This window comes from Mastigoproctus giganteus, chromosome 12 (genome assembly GCF_048544385.1).
Source record: "Mastigoproctus giganteus isolate SK-2022 chromosome 12, ASM4854438v1, whole genome shotgun sequence".
Lineage (NCBI taxonomy): Eukaryota > Metazoa > Arthropoda > Arachnida > Uropygi > Thelyphonidae > Mastigoproctus > Mastigoproctus giganteus.
This window is the reverse complement of record NC_143586.1, coordinates 152,932,618-152,951,736: the sequence shown is the minus strand read 5'-3', so window position 1 is coordinate 152,951,736 and position 19,119 is coordinate 152,932,618. Positions and strand designations below refer to the sequence as shown.

General features: G+C 38.6%; 1 protein-coding gene across 1 annotated transcript in view; it reads right to left on the bottom strand.

Annotated features, from left to right (window-relative positions):
* The window catches only part of LOC150077520 (ETS homologous factor-like), a 280,365-nt gene extending 271,117 nt beyond the window's left edge, over positions 1–9,248 (bottom strand). Inside the window, exon 1 of the mRNA XM_090386799.1 lies at positions 9,102–9,248. Within this exon, the coding sequence (XP_090242925.1) occupies positions 9,102–9,193 (92 nt within the window). The 5' untranslated portion in view covers positions 9,194–9,248. The remainder of the gene's footprint in view (positions 1–9,101) is intronic.
* Between the last annotated feature and the right edge of the window lie 9,871 nt (positions 9,249–19,119).

Genomic DNA, 19,119 nt, shown 5'->3' with positions numbered 1-19,119 from the left:
AGTCGATCTGCCAACCCACACTAGACCAGCGTAGCAGATTATGGTCCATTTCCCTCAGCATGAATTGTTGAGAAGGCTTCCATCCTGCAGTGGGTTGATAATGGCTGCAGTTTACTTTTTTTTTACTAGTCAATGAAGTGTACGGCCTACAGCAGTCAACTTTTGCTAAATTCTGGTGAATTACTTTCGGTTTTGAAAATTTAGTTGAAAAGACTTTCCTGCTTTAGATGGAGGGTGGCCAGTTCAAGCAAATATATTAAAAATTTTGATGTTCTCCGTTTTACAGCTTGAAAATTTTTCGACTTTGTGTGACAAGCGGTCAAACTGTTGACCATCTCTGGTTGGCGGTGTCTACAGTTTTTAACCTCAAGATATCCAAAATGGTATTAATGTCCTATTCTTTATATAAAGGGACGGGTAGTTTAGGCTGCCCAAAACAATTGGAGGGTGGTGCCATGGCTGCAGCTCTGCCCTGATAGTCGAGCACCGTATAAACTCCTGTCATTTCATCACGTTTGGAATTAAAAAAAAAATTCTAATTGAACTCCTGTCTTATGGCGTGTCTTTTCTGTGATGTTGATGGCCTTTTTTTTCCTCCATATATTTTTTGTATATATAATTTTTCGTTTTATTTGCGGATTACCAAAAAACACGGTCGGTTCTTTCATTTGTTGTTTTTATCTTAGGCATGTCACTGGATTTCTTCCGCTGAGTAGAGATACCATGTATAGTTTTCTTTTTCTTAATTCCCTTTTCTTTTTATTTTATTTGTTCCTTTTTTTCTCTTCCTTTTTCTTCTTTTTTCTTTGCTCCTTTTCTTCTTCTTCCCCCCTCTGGAGTGGGCTCCCAGAGGAGCCCACTCCAGAGGGGGGAAGAAGAAGAAACAAAACTCTCCCTGGAGTGCGCTCCCAGAGGAGCGCACTCCAGGGAGAGTAAAAAAGTTTTGTTGTCTCATAAACTGAGACCCTTAGTGTCCTACTTACTGGAACTGGCCCACCTTCCTCTAGTGTGGACGAGTACTCAGAAGCAGCTTTCCAGATGATTGCTGCTCCTGGTTAGCCAAGCGGCCAACACAACACTCACTAACTACACAAACTTTACACCACTACTACATGTCTGTCTCATTTTACAGTCTGTAAAATTTGATACGAGGTGGATTTGAACTAATGTTCTAGGAGCTACCCTTAACAATAACACATGTCCACCATCTATAGTTTTTCTGGCGACGGTACATTGCATTTCCTCATTCTCGTTGAACAAGGATTTCACACACATACCGTAGCGGTACACAGTGATCATGATCGCAGTACTTCCACAAGTATGGGGAAAAGACTGGGTTTGGCGTTCAATCTGTACGGAGTTCCTCCCATCGTTTTATCAGCTCTTGTTAAAGAAACCATGGGCAAGTAAGTTGGTCTTGCGCGAGGGTTGCTTGGATTTTCTTTCCCTAGACAATTTTTTGTTCTCTAGACAACCCTTTCCTTTTGTAGTTAGTGAAAGCTAATAACGTATAGAAATAAAATCTCAACAAGTTTCTACTGACTTCCCAGTCCTCCGCTCCTGATGGGGTAGACTTTCGTTTTTAGATTTTACTGTAGTTTTCGATGATATTTTGCGTTTAAAATTATCATAAAAAAACCGAAATTGGAGTTCTCGCGTTTGGCACACGTGCATCTTTGTAAGGGCTAACTATCAGTAAGAAATAAAATTTTTATATATGCGTAACTCTAATTTGTCTTCCGTGACAGCATAGTTGGAACGATGCATCGTCGCCTGCCATTCATTCGGAGTGTGCTGGGTTCAATTACCCTCTGCGACTGAAGGAAACCCTGCTTCCCCAGGCAGAGGGCGCAGGGTTTCCTGTCCGCAAAGCATTCAAGTCAGCTCGCAAACACACGCATTTTACAGACAAAAGACACGTGGCCCGTATTGGAATTAGTCATCTAGTGTGGGTTGGGGGGGGCGACTATTAAAGGAAGCGGAACTGCTTCCCTTACCACAGCTGCGATTGTGTGGTAATCACTCGAATTTACCTTCAAAACGTACACGGTTAACTGCAGTTCTTATGCAAAACACGCTTGCTTTTGCAAGGAGGAACTTTCAGCAGAGATGCTTTTTTTTTTCCCGACCTCAAAAGTAGTAAATCATAGGAAGCGCCATTATGCTTACTACGAACGCTAAACGTTAAGTTACGTTCCATTGCTAATTTGTGTGCGAGTTCGGACCCGCATAATTTAACTATCACATGTACAATAGAATACCCTTTCAGTATCTTCGAATCTAATTTATTCTACTTGGCGGCACGTGTGAAAATAACTGTAGTTTTCCTCACACGTGAGATTATCATAAAAAAAAAAAAAAACGAAATAGGGGTTTTCACATTCGCACGTGCATATTTTCGAGGGCTAATCATCAAAATAAGTAAATTTTTTAAAGATGCTTAACTATAACTTGTCTTAAACATTTAGAACGTTACTGAAATTGAAATTCCCAAAGAGTCCCCGTTGATGTTCAGTTATCTCAACCTAAGACAGGGAGGGACTTTCAGCCTTTGCGATCCCCAAAAACATTAAATGAAGTTGTGCGTTCCAGTCTCTCGCACCTCATAAATAAAACGATAAAACTACAGATTTAATTTGGATTCGTTTCATTATCAAGAATTACGGAAGACTAAGCCTGCGAGGTGTTCTGATTGAGGTGTAAAGGCCTTGAATGGGTTGAGCACGCTGAATTCTGATGGGATTCTTCCACTTGCTCAGATTACGAACCTGAAGGGGCATAAATTCAAATTGAGGAAAGACAGTTGTAGAATAGATGTGCAAAATTTGCCTCTAGCCAGCGGGTGGTCGATTGCTGGAACAGACTTCCATCTGTCGTTGTGGAAATTGATAGCTTAAATAAATTCCAGGAGGAGCTGGACAAACTTTTAGAGGGAATGGTTGTGTGAATTTTTTTTTTTTTTTGGCTGATGCTACATTAGCTCAACGCTTGCTTTCCTGCATCACATGCCTCTATTACTATTATTATTACTATGACAGAACTTTAAAACTTTATAAAATAAAACCATTGCACGGATAACAAAAGAAAAACAAAAAACATTGAAAACCTGAAGTAAAAATGTTTAAATTAATACACGAATGTGCACATTCACAACTTTTTTTTAAATATAAAATTCGATTCATTTTCATGGAAACCGGGTCACTTATTTATGAGTGTGCATGGCTAGGGTTCGTGACTAGAGTTCAAGTACTCGCGTTTTTTTTTTTTTTTCTTTCGCTATTGCAGTCCGCGTCAAGTACCCTGCTTGTGCTGTCCAGCTTTAATAAGTTCTGTCTCAAGTTCGCTTTTTATTGCTATTTCTTTTTTTGCGATTTTCTTTGGACGTCTACTTCTTGATATGAATGACTATAATAGGAGTTTCCGGTTTGTAGTTGAGGTATACCGTAGTCTAGTGGTCAGGCGCGCGGGTACATAAGTACACGTGCTTTGAGTGACCGAGGTTCAAGCCCGTGACTGCTGAATACGGTGCTGTTTCTTGTATTCTGTCTATCTTGTGAACTCCTCTGACCATTTGGTCGTCCCGGAGTATAAACAGAATATTTATTATTATATTAATTTTGTCTCAGAAAATTTCGTAGAAATTGCCGATGATCATTGCTTTGGTGCATTGATGATGCAGCAAAGCAACTACATTTCAGACAGAAAGCTCGAAGTACAACATGAATTAAAAAAAAAAAAAATGCGAAGATAGGAAAATTATGTGATCGATGCTTTATTCTAAAATTTACCTCTTCCAAACTTTTTGTTAATAGTGAAACCTGATGCAGAAATGGCCATCAGCAGTTTCAAGGAAAGTTCAATCGAAATATCGCTAATGTTTTTAATTACCAGATTATAATTTTTATTATTTTTTTCTTTTCTACCGAATGCTACCTTGGCAAAAAAAAAAAAAAAAAAAGGTTTCTTTATATATGAAGAGAGTGGGAAGAGAAATATGAAGCCTGACCTGCATCTGGATCATTTGTAAACAGAAATTACACTTATTGATATGCTAATATCGACCTTCTAGCAAGATTTTTATTACAGAATTCAACCAATGATTATTTTTTCTTCTTTTTAAGCATCTCGAAGTTACATGGACATGAAAGCTAAGGAGGGAAAATTACAGAAAGAAATGAAATTGCTAAAATCATGCCTAGGCAAAATAGGTGCATTTGTTATCTGGAATCTTAATAGGTTTGACATTTCCAGAGAGAGAGAGAGAGAGAGAGAGAAAATTGGTATCTTGGTAGGATCTACGAGTAATCTGATATAGGTCAATAACGCGATATTAGTTCACAGTGTGATTTTTGTTCAGCGTTGGAGGTCAAACGTATTGACACAGTTCCGCTGTTAATGATGGTAACGCAGTGTACGGTAGTATATTAAAGGCAGTGTTGTTGTACCTTCAAGTTCCAAGGAAATAATATCTTCTTGAAGGCGTAGTCAATTCTCACTTGTTGAAAGTGTAAAGTCTTGTGCCAAGAGCGCTTTTAGGTCTGATCGCAATTCAGACTCTTAAAAGATATTGAGACACAAACATCTGGGCCCAGAAGTGGTTATTTTGGAATTAGTGAGGCAGCTAGGACCATGAGGCGTCTGTAATTTTCATGTATTTTTCTATGGTCCGTTTGCCAACTAACTCAGGTCACGGTTAAAAAAAAAAAAAAAAAAAAAAATCAATGATAATTCCTTCCGTCTTGACGGAATTTGAACCGAGGTCTTTTTCACGTTGTGTAGAATAGTGATTGCGACTACCGTGCTACTCAGGAGGAGAACTGACAGAGATGGGAGATTTCGTCGAAGTAAATTACTCTTTAGATTTGCTAAAGAGTACTCTGTACTTTATTATTTTTATTATTATGGAAAAGTACTAATTTCTTTCAATCACTAGTATTTATGGATATCCATGACAAAATTGATCAACAGCATCCGCTTACTAAAAGACGAAGTATTAATAATATTATAATAAGATACGATGAACGCATATATTTTTAGGCTGGTTTTGTGTTTACTTGTTGAAAAGTTTGCTGGAAATAACCGATAGGCATGTATCTACCTGAGACTAACTTACTCAACTCTGACTGAAACTACCTCAAAAAATTGCTGGCATTACTGACTAGATTCGAACCAGAGTACACTAAAGATGACTATCACGATTGCTTCTCAATCAAAGATTCGGCTCCAGTCCAATTCTGAAATCGGTTAACTTAGGTGTGACTTCAAAATGTATATTCAGAAGCGATCCAATCGTATTATTAAGTCATATATCACTGCTGGCCCATCTGAGGGAGGTGACATCGCTAAACATTTCAAGATGTTAATCATAATAAAACATAAACACACACAAATATTTCACTAAGAACCGACCGGGCCAATTTTAAATTCTCAAGGTGGCTTCATCAGCACGTGGTCGCACTTGATAAATCTAAAATCCTTTGTTTAAAATCCAATCAAAAATCCACATATTTATTTGTTTATATTTCTTCCCACATAATAGATTTGATGGCCGATTATAATGTGAAACCGCTTATATTAATTGTGGTTTAGAAACTTTGGTTTCTAAACCACATGTATCAATTAGAAAAGAAATTGTTTATTGGTATGCGTTCTGGAAAGATAATGGCATTCATGATGGAATGACAATTCATAAACAATAACTGCGACGAAAGGTTTTTTTTAAAATTAATATGAACGAAATGGTAAGTGATTTTATACATGATATATATTAAGTTCAAAGCAACCATCCGTGAAGGGTTCATTATTGGTCGCCATCTTTTTTTTAATTTAATTTTGGTTTTATTTTTCTTCCATTTGCAGTGTTAGCGATTAGTATATTGTACGTCATCTGGCGACCGTTTCAAGTACTTAATACCAGTTTATCAGCATTTACCGAAATAAATGAAATAACTAATTTGGGTGTCTATCAAAATGGCGTCAAAGGATTTATTTATTCTGTATTTATCTATGCTTTTTTGTGCCAAAACTGTTTTTGTATATGTAATTTTTTATCTGTCTCAAAATAAGTCGTTGAGGAGAAAGAATTTATATATATATTGTAAATTCTTCTAACTTTAACTACAAAAAGATAAACTATGTACATAAAATGTAAATTCAAAAGAAACTTTTTTTGCTGTTATGAATAATTTTAGTTAAAACCAATAAATGTGATAATTAAATTTTCCAGAGCAGGGGGTACGTGGTATTCTCTTTGTGCACAGATTTAAGGGAGGTTAAAAAAAAAAATAAATAACCAAAAAAAAGTTGTAGCGTCGCTTTTTATACGAAAGAGCAACACTACAGCTTGTTAGCGCATTATAATATGTAAATTAACTGGTTTGGATTTTTATTTCAACGCAGTCTTGCTGGAGTAGAAGTTATTTGCATCTTTTACACAATTTTAAGGTTAAGTATGCGACTTACAATTATTGGAATCCTCGGAGCGAAAATAATTCAATTTCAGCTATCTGAAAAGAAAATTAGAAACGAGACCGTTTGTTTTTTTTTGTTATTTTTTATACCACCTAGTCTAACGTTACAATAAGGCTGACGAGAACTGTTAGCTAAACTGGAATGAATTGGGAAACCAAGCTTTCTTGTTAATCAAAAATTTTATATTCTCTGATACAATGTTTGTTTCTGTAACAGTGTTGTTGATAATCCGCAGGTGTTTTGTTTTTTTCATACTGAACGCTTGTATGAGTAACCATCTCATGAGCTCACGATTATTTCTTTTCATGTAGTATGCAATTATGTTATCAATTAGATAATTCATGAGGGGAATTTCAGGTTTAGGTTGGTTAGTGCAGAAGAAGCCGGTCTGGTTTTTACAACCTCGCTTTTCCCGTTTTTAGAAATGCCCCCTTATGACGAATGAGTTTACCGATAAACGCAAACTTTTGTTGATTTAAATTAGAAAAAATTAAAGAATCCTTGGTCGAAATGCCATGAAGGAGCCAAATAGCTGTGCTGATATTATAGGATTCTTAGCAACTTGATGAAGAATTTTGTCAAAATAAAACGAAAATAAATAAATAAATCAAAAAGAAAATATCTAACTGCCATATCCAAGCCACATACTTTTTTCTTCCCTTAAGCAGCCATTATTGCCAACAACAGTGGCCATAATGATCTCATAATTGCGGTTGATGGTTGCCGGCCTATCGTTGAAAAATAGCTTTTCTAATGATGATCTCTTTTTGAAGTATTATATCTGTGTTGCTAAATGAGCGCTGCGTATGCAATAATTAGGTTGCTATCTTTGCACAAGTTAACATGGACTAGGGTGACAAAGTCAGTCGAGCAGCTGTTATAGCACTGCACAAAGCAGGTAAGACCTCATCTGCGAGTTTGTCTGCCATTTCAAATATATAGTGAGACCCAGAAACTGAGTGACCGCTCTAGATCTGATCGTCCATGTACAGCAAAACTCCTAAAGTAATCATGGCTGTTCGCAACAAATTATTCGGAATGCTCTTCTCAAACAAAAAGATCAGTGGTCTGAGAAATATCGGAAAATCACCCAGAACTATGTCAAGGTTAAGTAAGCAGATCTAGGGATGCGTATTTTCCATAGAAGAAGAGGACAAATGAAAGGAAATCGGAAGTTTGTGAAACTCTAAACGGAATGAAAACCTTCATTACTGAAGAAATATTTAATCATAAAAAAATGATTAATGTTATGCCCGTAACTACTGGATGACTGGTGGCGCTGTGCGTAAAGTGGAAACAGGTCATCATCCGGCATCAGTAGTAGCGTGGCGAGATGCAAGCTGAGAAAGTGTCACAGAGCCTTATTTCTGGGAACATGGAAATAAAACCTGTAAACGCACTTTGCAGACATTTTAGAGAGTGTTGTAATGACTCAACGAAACTACGTTAAATGGAGGCCTTTGCACCTTTCAGTAGGAGTTCGTGCTCAAAGGCCAAGGCGTTACAATTATGACTTTTGCGCCATATCCTGGATTTCTCTTCTTCTTTGGTATGGCCTTTTGGGGGTGGGGGCAGACTTGAACCCACTGGGTTACAGGTTATGGTTGGAATTAAAACAAATGACATGCCGCAATGTTTTCCTAATGTTGAAAATCGAAGCGATCACTGATCAAAGTAGTAAGAATATTTAATTTGGTGCTGCATCTGATACGATGGATAAGTGGCCTAGTTTATTTAAGACTGCATTATAGCTAACGCTGGCCATTTTGAATAACATTACTGGATATTGTTTGCTAATATAGCAATAAATAAATTTGTAAATAACAACAACACCTGTTTTTGTCTTTTAAGGCAATCACTACAAGAAGTGCTAAAGTTTCTTGTAGTGATTTCAGTAATTATGGTCTATATGTTTGCCATATATTTATATATTATATTATACATAAAACAAATAGGATAAGTAAACACCCATTGGAGAAAATCTACTGTTGAAAGAATAGTGATAACATTGTATTATTCCAGCATTCAATGCTGATATAATACACTGGTCATTGAACAGTGTATACATTTGTGTAGTGTTTACAAAATTGTATAGTACTTATGACAATCAATGCGTATTCAGTGCACTTTAAATGAAAATGAATTGCAATTACGAATAATTATTATTGTAATTACAAATAATTGGTGAAATTAAAGTGGTTGAAATTTTCCCTGGAAGATGACAGCATTAACAGTTATGAACTGGTTAATTGACCGGAAGATAACTGTGGCCATGGCTAAACTGTAACTACCAGAATTTAATAACTCCTGAACCCTATATACGAGCAGAAAAACACACTTTGAAATTATAAGGGCATTAAGGTCCTTAATCAGTCCTCGGTATGTCACGTTCAGTAGCAAAAATAATCCGGCGAACTGTTAAAAGAAAACGTTGCTGGGAGAAAGACCATACATTTTACTGCAGTTATGGTTCGAAATGGAAAATGTGGGTTATCTTTAATTGCTCCACTGATGATCTTAATTCTTCTCTTAAGAAACAAGTAAATACAAAATCTACATTACCCATGACCTCTGTTTAAACAATGACACTCAAGAATCGTATCCTCATCAAATGACCAAAACCGCCTTACCGATGGTGATTTAGATTGTCTTGCAGTGAAGCCAGGTCACCAATTGACATATCTGGATAGTACTGTTGATGGTGTACTAAGCCGTCAAACATCGTTAAACCGAACGCACTACTCCTTCAAATGGGGAAACTGTCTGTGTGCCCTAAATTCGGCGACCGTAATGTTTTTGTTCCAACGCTGCCGATTTTACAGTCGGAAAGCTTCGCGCTGCGCAAGACGACCAATCGCCAGGTAAACAGACGGAGGCAAAAAAAATTCTCTCCGACTTCCTCCACCAATGTTATCACCTGACCTTCAAAGGCGTGCCGTTTTGCCGTTAACGTCGCGCATGCCACATGCTCGAAATCGACGTAGTGCATGCGGGTGTGTAGGCAAACAGTATTTATGAATCTACGTCAAGGCTTACGTCTATTAAGTAGGTTGGACCGAAAGGGATAGCAATCACGGAAGGGGAAAAATAATAATAAAATAAATAAATAATATTTGTAAAGTAGACCTTCCCATGTTAGTTATTGTTGGTTTTCTTTTCTTTTTTGTGTCGGCTGGCACGCGCGTGTGCCTAATCCTTCTGCTGTTACGGTTTTATTTTTCAGGGTCGGCTGGAGGACAACTTTCCGACTCCGATGACTACTGTTCTGTGGAATCTTAACTAGCGGCTGTCCAATTGTTACGGGAGAAAGGCAACAGATGAACAACCTCGGAATAATTATCGGGGGGGGGGGGGCGTCGATGTCGGGAAAATCTCCAGAATTCCAGTACGGGCAATATCTCCATTTGCTGTTCTAATTTCGGCACATGTAAAACCACACGAAGAGTTTGCGAGTAGTTGAAACCCCCTTCAGGGAATCAACTTTCATTCGCAACTTTCTTTTAGGAGATAGTGAACTGGGAGCGAACTGTTTTTCCTCTTGCTGCGTTCTCGTGAATACGAAAGTGAATTGTCAAAATTATTTTTTTCCGAAGACAAAACAAAAAATAATAATAATTAAAAAAAGATTCTCTCAATTAGTGAAGGGGAACTGTTGATGTCAACGACTTGAGGCGTCCCATTCCAAAACCATCATGCATTTTTCAAAATTCAAATTTAGAATTCGAATACAAGTAAGGGACACTTGTAGTCGCTTTCACATTAAATTTTCCAGGAGGGGGGACCTATAAAATCGAAGGAAGAAGTGAAGAGCGAAACTGCAATGCACCGAGGGGTGCTTTTTTTTTTTTTTTTTTTTATAAATAGAGTATCAATTATCTGATATACTATAGCACAGAGTGTAGAGCATGTTTAGTGTCAATGGCACCAGGGATTCCCCCCATCTCCGCGTGTTATACATTGTGGGTGTGAAACAACACTGTCAATGCCAGATGTTTAAGGGTGTATGGATCTTGTATATGTGTAGTGTCGTGTACCGTTGTTCCTCTGGTCATTTAGCCGCTGGGCCCCTAATGGGACCCAACCAACGCTATAGGTAGGGATCAGTCAAAAGGAGTACTAGTTATGCGATTTGATGCTATTAAGTTTCCGGTTGTAGGGCTCAAGCAATTTAGAGATGATTCAAACGCTAGTAGTTGTAAGTTAGAGAGGCGGGGAGGAGACTGAAGGGTGGGGAGAAAAGACAGATAAGGGGTCCATTGAGAAGATGATCCCTAAATCAGTAGAGCAGGCCTATGCCCCACCAGAGGGAGACTAAGCGTCACCTCCCCCTTCCGCGCGGGAAGTGGAGGCAAAGGACCACGCAAGGGAGCGTGGCTAGGAAGGCCTAATGGTAACATCTGAGCTGTGCTGGTGGTTGTGTCACTTCTGGGACGAACCAAGGAAGGAGTTGTATGGCACTATTCCGGCGGAGGTTTACGGTTGAGCTAAAGTTCGTTGCCTGGCAAAAAGGTCTTGGAAAAACTTGGGAAAGGCGCGGTAATGTTGCTCGGGTTCTAGAAGATGGTTTTCTTGATGGAAGGTAATGAATCTGTGTAATGAGAATGCGTCGGAGATCTTCTTAAAGCGGGCAGTGGTACATAAGGTGATCCCAGGTTTCCTGGGATCCACAGTTACACAGAGGGCTGTCTGTTATATGGAAGGAGGTCAATTTTGCACGAATGGAACCTTGCCCTGTGAGAAAGAAGGTGGTTTGTAGGCCCGGGGAGAACCATGCTGGGAATTTGGGATAAACTGTTTGGACTTCTGGAATAAATTTTCGGGTTTTGGCCATCTTGGTAGACCCCGTCCCCCTAGTCTGCCACACCTGTGTTAAATAGGTGATGTGTCTTTTCTTCTGCAGTCCTGTTGTTGAGTGGATCAGAGGTGAAGTCTAATATTGTGTCCGAGTTTCCTTTGGAGAGTTGATAGAGTAGACCTGTGCGGACAATTTCTAGGTCTAAAGGTAGTACCCCTGCTAGGACTTGCAGGGCATGGGTTGAGACTGTGTGACAAGCTCTTGTTATTGTTAGGAGGATAGCGCGCTAGATGGTTTCTAGCGTTCGGCGATTTACGACGGTCTGCGTCTTTGCGAACCACACCCCGAAGGCCTAAGTGATGGCAGAGATAAAAGCTGCCTTATAGAAGAGTGCTAGGGTGCGGTTTTTTTTTGAGGCCCCGGTTCTGCCGGGTTATCCTGGTCACTAGGGCAGTCTAGTTTGTGATCTTCTTACGTAGGTTGACAAGATGCGGTAGGAGCCGACCGGGCTAGCCAGGTGGATAAAGTGCCTGCCTGGCAATTCAAAGGTCGCGGGTGCGAATCCCGCCTAGGGCTTGGATCAGAGTAAAATGCAAAAACTTTGCTAGGTGCATGATGGCCACAGAAGCCGATGCGCCAATAACTGACCAAAAAAAAAAAAAAAAAAAAAAAAATGCGGTAAGTTAGATTTTTGTCGATAACTCAAGCCCAAATGAAATACCTTAAAGAATTTCATTTGGGCTTGAGTGGAACCTTATAAATCCGGCATCCTCAGGACAAACACATTCCGAAAATTTGAAAATTCCGAATTTTTGAAGGTTATTCACATAACATGTGTTATAAGGGGTAATTCCTTATTTTTATTAGATAATACAGTAGCTTTTATCTCTATAATCTGCACACAATTTGATCAAAATGTTAGCATGTACTGATGGATTGGTCCAGTGTCAAATGTGCTTGTCTTGTAAATAAAGGTCAAGCGTTCGAATGCTGCCCCCGGTAGGGGATGTTGCTTTTGTCCAATATTGTTTAATATGATGTATAACTGCTGTGATATGATTTCAGCAATCGAATGGTTTAAATACTAAATGCATATTACTGTACTATTAAGTAGTCTGCGCGGGTAACACAGTGGTTATAATCACTGCCCTCCCCACAGGCTGTGGAAAAAGCCCACGTTGGAGTCCCGGCAGTATAGGAACTTTTATGGGTTTTTTTTCTCTTCACATTGTGGTTGAGTTAGTCAGTATCAGGTATGGACAGCAAAGTTTCATCTCGCGGAAATTCCTTTTCTCGTCCAGCAAAACAGGCAAACACGCAATTTATGCACATAATACGCATGTGCAGATGAGATCGTTCTCGGGTGGCCAAAATATGGTAGTTTTCTTTTGTACTGGTAAGTACTGTACTGTGAATTGGTACTGAATGTCTCAGAAAAGGAATGATTTTATACGTTGCAAATGGATACAGTAATTAATGACATATAGTGTACAAAATATGTAAAACAAACAAACAAACAAAAAAGAAATTAGTTTGTAAATTATTAATGGAACATAATGCTGTTCTTTTGGTGTTTGTGTATATACAGGGTAATTCAGGAGGAATAGTAAATATTTTGGGAGGTTATAGTATCGATTATTCTGAGTAATAAAGTTCATATAAACAAACATGTGTCGAATTTTCAATGGATACGGAGATACAGCTATTTGAAACTGGCACGCACAAAGCCATTATGAAAGATATTAAAGAACGATAAATGATTTATTGTTTGTATTTATTGAATTTTTGAATCATACAAATCACAAATAATTGGCAATTTTTTTTACAGTTCACAATAAAGTTTCGAAAATTCCACCGCTAAATGCACTTTGCATTTCTTGTGGTAATATGACTTGTTGTTCTTCTGAGGTCGTCTTGGCGTTCCTTTATGAGGGCAGCACTATCCAAAATGCGAGCGAGTAATTCGTCTCTTGTATTCGCCTTTTCTTTGTATACTGCTCTTTTCATCCATCCCCACAAACAAATATCTAACGTATTGAGGTCTGGAGACCTTGGTGGCCAATGAACGGGACCACCGCGGCCGATCCATCGTTTAGGGAAAGTTCGATTTAGATATTGTACACCAGACGGGTATAATGTGCAGGCGCTCCGTCATGCTGAAAGTACATACCAATCCCTGTAGCCAACGGAACCTCCTCCAATAGTAGGGGAAGTTCGTTTTTCAGAGATTCTAGGTAAATGGGCCCTGTAAGACGATTTTTTAACACAACAGGCATAATCAAGAAGCGATGTTGAAAATTTGTGGCATGTGGATTTTCGTCTGACCACCTGTGAGAGTTCCGGGTGTTGTTGATACTGTCGCGGGTGAAAGTAGCTTCATCGCTGAACAGTATTAATGGAATTAATCGGCGATTGGCATTTACCCACCGCTGGACAAAATTCCAATCGCTGGGCGTCGTCTCCTGGTTGAAGGCGTTGCACCTGCTGTATGTGAAATGGATACATGCCGTGCTCACGTAACGTTCGCCATACTGTTGTCTGTGGAACACTGATACACGTAGAAATTCTTCGTGTGCTAATAGTAGGACTACGTTCTATCGACTGAAGAATGCGTTCTATGTCATCCACATTTTGTTCATTTGCATGTTCAGAAGAAATGTGAGCGGTATCAGTCTCACGCAGTTTGGTGTAAACGCTCTTGAATCCGGTTTCTGCGGTTAGGAAACCGTCGACGGTATTCTCTACAAGCAGCAGTAGCACTTCCACCACAAAAACCGTAGACGAAGGATATATTCTTAACAATATTTCTAAACCAAACAGCGTCAGTTTATAACTGCTTCTTGGTCACATCTGATTCAGGGAGCTGTGCGCGCCAGTTTCGAACAGCTGTATCTCCGTATCCATTGAGAATTGGACACATGTTTATGTGAACTTTTTTACTCAGAATAATCGATACTATAACCTTCCAAAACATTTACTATTCCTCCTGAATCACCTTGTGTGTATATATATATCGTGTAGCCGAGTGGTACACACTCTCTGAGTAGACCGGGGTTCAAGCCTCTAACCACTAAATACGGTCGATCTGTCAACCCACACTGGACCAGCGGGGAAAATTAGGTCCATTCCCTCAACAAGACTTGTTGAGGTGGTCTCCATCCTGCAGTGGATTGACAATGGTTGCAGATTTAGTTATTTATGTAGAGAGAGTAGTAAAGTAATATGGAAAAAAGATCAAGTACAGTCATAATCCGGCACATGCGGTGCTTCCTCTTTTTTTTTTTTTAAACTCCTGCCAGCGTGTTTTCCTTCTTCTTTTGTATGGTTGACTACCCTCGGAATAATATAGGGTATAGAGCAGTGCTAGTTTTTCTCCACCCATTATTTTTTGACTTTGATCGTACTTTTTTTTTTGTGTTAAGATTATGCTACGTATTATGTTATTTTCAATTTTACTGTTTTAAAATACATAGTACAATGAACTTCCGGTTTGCGAACATCCGTTTCCAATGGTGGATAAGAAGCCTTTTTGATAATTGTATTGCAGCTGTAGCTTCAAAGGATTTTCAGTCAGTCACACTTTAGTTTGATTTGTAGAAAGAAGGGGGAGGGGTTAACCAGTTGTAAGCATGAGCTAAAAAAGTGGTACTTCTGCAATTGTTTGTCTCGATATATAAGTTGTACAGTAATAATCGTTCTTTATACACATCTCCAAAGCTGTTGTGTTTTGCTATTAGTGCACTCTGATTAGCCGATCTTTCTAAAGTCTCGTCAGTCAGCACTGTAGTTAGCCGATCTCACAGCAAAAGCGTTCTTGCATGCTTATACTTCATTAAACTAATAAGTATGGCTTCTCAGATGCTGTACTGTATATTGGTAACTGTACATATGAATAAATATAAATGGCGGGAAGATAATTAACTGCTGTATACTGGCGGGAGGATAATAGACAGGTACAAAATTATTATTTTAAAATCGTATGGTTAAAAAAGTTTCAAATTTTATTCTTGTGACATGTATATCTTATACAAATCACAATTGACATGCATTTTTAGGAGTGGCTATTTTATTTTTAGGAACGCATCCTCTACTTATGTTATTGTATCTAGGTGATGGTTATTCCATTATTCGATAGGAAGTGTTGTCATATTATTATTATTAGCCTTATGGTGCAAGGAAGCCTGAAGCTTATGCTGCACCAGCCAAAAAAAAAAAAAAATTTCCCGTGTTAGAGAGAGAGTCAGAAGTAAAGGAGTCACCAAGAAAGAGAAGAATGATGATATCCAGCTCAGGACCCTGGTGTGCCAAGCCAATATTCACCAGATGTGAGCCCTGGGGGTAGCCATCATCGCTTTAACATCCAGATGTGTTCTGGAAGAACGGATCGCTTTCTCATGAATACACTTATTAATGCTGAACAGATTAACAGGCATGCAAAAGTTTTAAATATTTAAAGTTAACGATTTTCATCCACAACCACACCATTAGTTTGCCAAGTTCGTTCAGTCATGTTTTATTCATAAGATACCACAGTAAGTAACTAATTGGGTTTATTGACGTATGAGTTTATAGGTTTCAGTTATTCAAATTACTTTCACGATAAACGTTTGCGATAATTCAAGTAAGAAAAAATTCCGATTCTCGATGAGGCGAACAGCAGAAAGCTTGTTTTGCAGAACTCTGTAAAGGTAACATTATACATTTGCGGAAGGAGAAGGGGTTAACGCTCTTTAAGGGTTGTCGTGATGATATTTGGCTACACTTTTCTGTCACTAGTGTGAGTGGGCCATTTGTTATATAAATCATTTAACCTGACTGTTAATATTTGTAATGAGAATTCATCGCGTTCATTTACATATAGAGTACCCGTGTGTGTCTTGTCTTGTTTTTTTTTTTTTTGTCTGAACTAGTAATTTATGTATTAATAACAATATTAATATATTGACTCATTAAGCCTTTTTTTTTTTCTTTGTCAGAACTAGTGTGTAGTATCTAACTAGAAGTGTTGCTTTGGGCGGCATGTTTGCGTATACGTGTGTGTGGAGAGCTATAAAAATTCTGGTAAAATGGAATACTGGAGAGCAAAATTATTCCACGACTAATATACACTCGCACAAGTCAATGAGTTAAAGGAAAAAAAGCACATTTGACATAAAAAATAAAAAAAGAGGATAATAAAAGAAACATATTCATAGAGTAGTTATCACCAGTCAACAATTAAATGCATAAAGAAAATATAAAATTATTAATTATAATTCTATAGTAAGGAGAAAACAATGGGCGGCTCAAGCCCATTCCTTGGTCTACCCAGTCTGTACTCACACTTTGGATTGAGAAAAGAGAGAACTCTATTGAGTGACCTTGAACTGCCTCTTGTTTTTCCCCATAGTGAGATTGAATTCATCTTAATATGACTTCTGCCCTGAAGAATGATGGAGCCAACTCTACCCGATAAAAGCATTCCAAAAAATTATATTTATATAGTCCCAATGACGGCACGTATTTCCTACAATAATTTTTTGGCATCTGTCGTAAATGCCATTAGCTACATGTGTTATTAATTGATTGGTTGATCTTAGTGGCGTTATTCGAATTGTCAACGATGGACCTTTTTTTTTTTGGTATCATTAATAAAATCAAACGTGTTGTAGAACTCATTTTTAGGTCCGAGGTACATTTTTCTTCTTTTTTTGATGAATTAGGCTGTTGTTGTTGTTGTTGTAGGACCTACAAGTGAACATTGTAGGGTTTAGGCACAGGGACTTAAACAGTATTGCGCCGTATATATAGTATATTTATAAATAGCCTGTGTTTTGTGGTCTATTTTCTTGTTTACTGCACAAAAAAACCCGAGTTGCCGGTAGAAAAACCATGCAACCCTTTCTTGAGACCGAATGACTCAGCCACGAAGTGCCCTCGTGGGTAACACAGTTGGTAGAATTGCTGCCCTCCCAGTGAAAAAGACCTGAGTTCGAGTCCCGTCGATGACGTGAGGAATTTTTATGGGTCTCTTGCACAACGTGGCTGAGTTGGCCCGGTCTCACGCGAGGGTAGCATGGTTTTTCCTCCCGGAAACTTGGGTTTTTCGTACAGCAAATAGAAAATCGACCCCAGAATACATGCAGTACAGACAGTATACACTGAGTAATATAGATTTAGTCGCTAATACTCCTAAAACTCTACTACAACAACAAGAGCCACGAAATTTGTATTTCTACTACAACAACAAGAGCCACAGAGCTTGTATTATTTAGTATTCTCTTTTTTTTTTTTTTTTAGAAATTTCAAAATGAGTTTAGAAGTTACACAACATAGTTTTCTTTTCAAAATATAAGCAGAAGTACTACGTGTCCAATTTTGAATTGAAGTAATCCTTTTAGTTAGGCTTTTTCAATAAAACTCCCAAATTAGAAATCGTGCAGTTCGTCAGCCTTTGCTTAGAAAGTTGTTTTTTAGCAGTTCTAATCGATACATTTGTGCTGGAGAGAGGGCGGATTTAAAGATGTGGCCAGCATGATAAAATCAGTCACCAATCGGCAGACATCAAGATACAAGGAAGTAGTTCTCTTCGGGTGCGAGCTGAGTGATCGCTTGTCCCGATAACCTTGCCAGCTTCCTCGACCACGTAATATCTGCAACTACAATGTGTGTATGTTGCATAATTATACGTGTCTGGTCGTATGATTTCTTGCACAATTATTTCCAACACTTTATGTGGCACAATAAAAGGCCCTCATTAGTAGACGTACACAAATCTTATAAAATACTCCCCCCCCCTTTAATGTAGAAATCAGGGAATATGGGTGTCCTGGCATGCGCTGATATTTGTGTGGTCTTAACTTTACAGAATCTTGGGCGTTTGCGTGATTTCATTATAAGCTTTGATGCTCCTTAAGTTTAATATAACATATCGAGTCATTTATCACACCCACTCTTTGAATTTGTGTACATCCGAAGGAGGTCATCGTGACTGCTGCGTGTATCACGGCTCACATTTATCCCGAGGCGGAGAACTGGTGACCTTAACAGGAAAAGCAGCGGGAGGGTGTTCGATCTGGGACGGTTATTTCGGAACGATCGTTTGGAAGTAAAGGAAAAGTTATTTCGCAAGTCTAAATGGCTAATCATTTGCGTATATAGTTTGGTGTAGCGCAATCAAAGTACGTGATATGCACACAGGTATGCACTCACGTACGCGCGCACGCACACACACACTCACTGTAAAATCAGCCGATAAGGGCTGGATCAATGGGTTTCTGGAACATGACAGTGAATTCTCCATCCTGCCCTATCCGCCCAACTTAGCCTATCTCAACCCAGTTGAGCAGGATCAGTGGGGTAGGCGCTGGGTTTAGGTATTTCCATCCCTTATAGATCAAAAAGGGACTCGTTTTAGGTCAGTAGGCAAGCTGATCATTCCTGAACAAAAGGTTTTTTCCTTCGATGTGGGATCATGAGAAGGTTCATTACGATATTAAAGACAAGCGCATCATATCCCTCCCCCACCTACCATTGCCAAAAGACTTCTTCATTCTTACTTTCAATAATGATCTCTGTATCATAAAATATTTAAGGGCAAAGGTCTCATGCTACGAGGTATAATGACTAACATATAGGTTAGCGAAAATGCATCATTTTAACGTAGCCATCTACCAAAGTAGTTAAATTAATTAATTAAATTGGCATCGTTTTGGTTATATCTCATATTGTGAATACCTTCACAACGAGTTGCCATGGTATTGTACTACCTCGATTGAGTAACACTTCACCAGTGGAGAGCACTACCATTACTTATTCTCAGCGGATACCACCACCCAGACGGCACCCTTTTGAAAATGGTATGGGATAAAGAT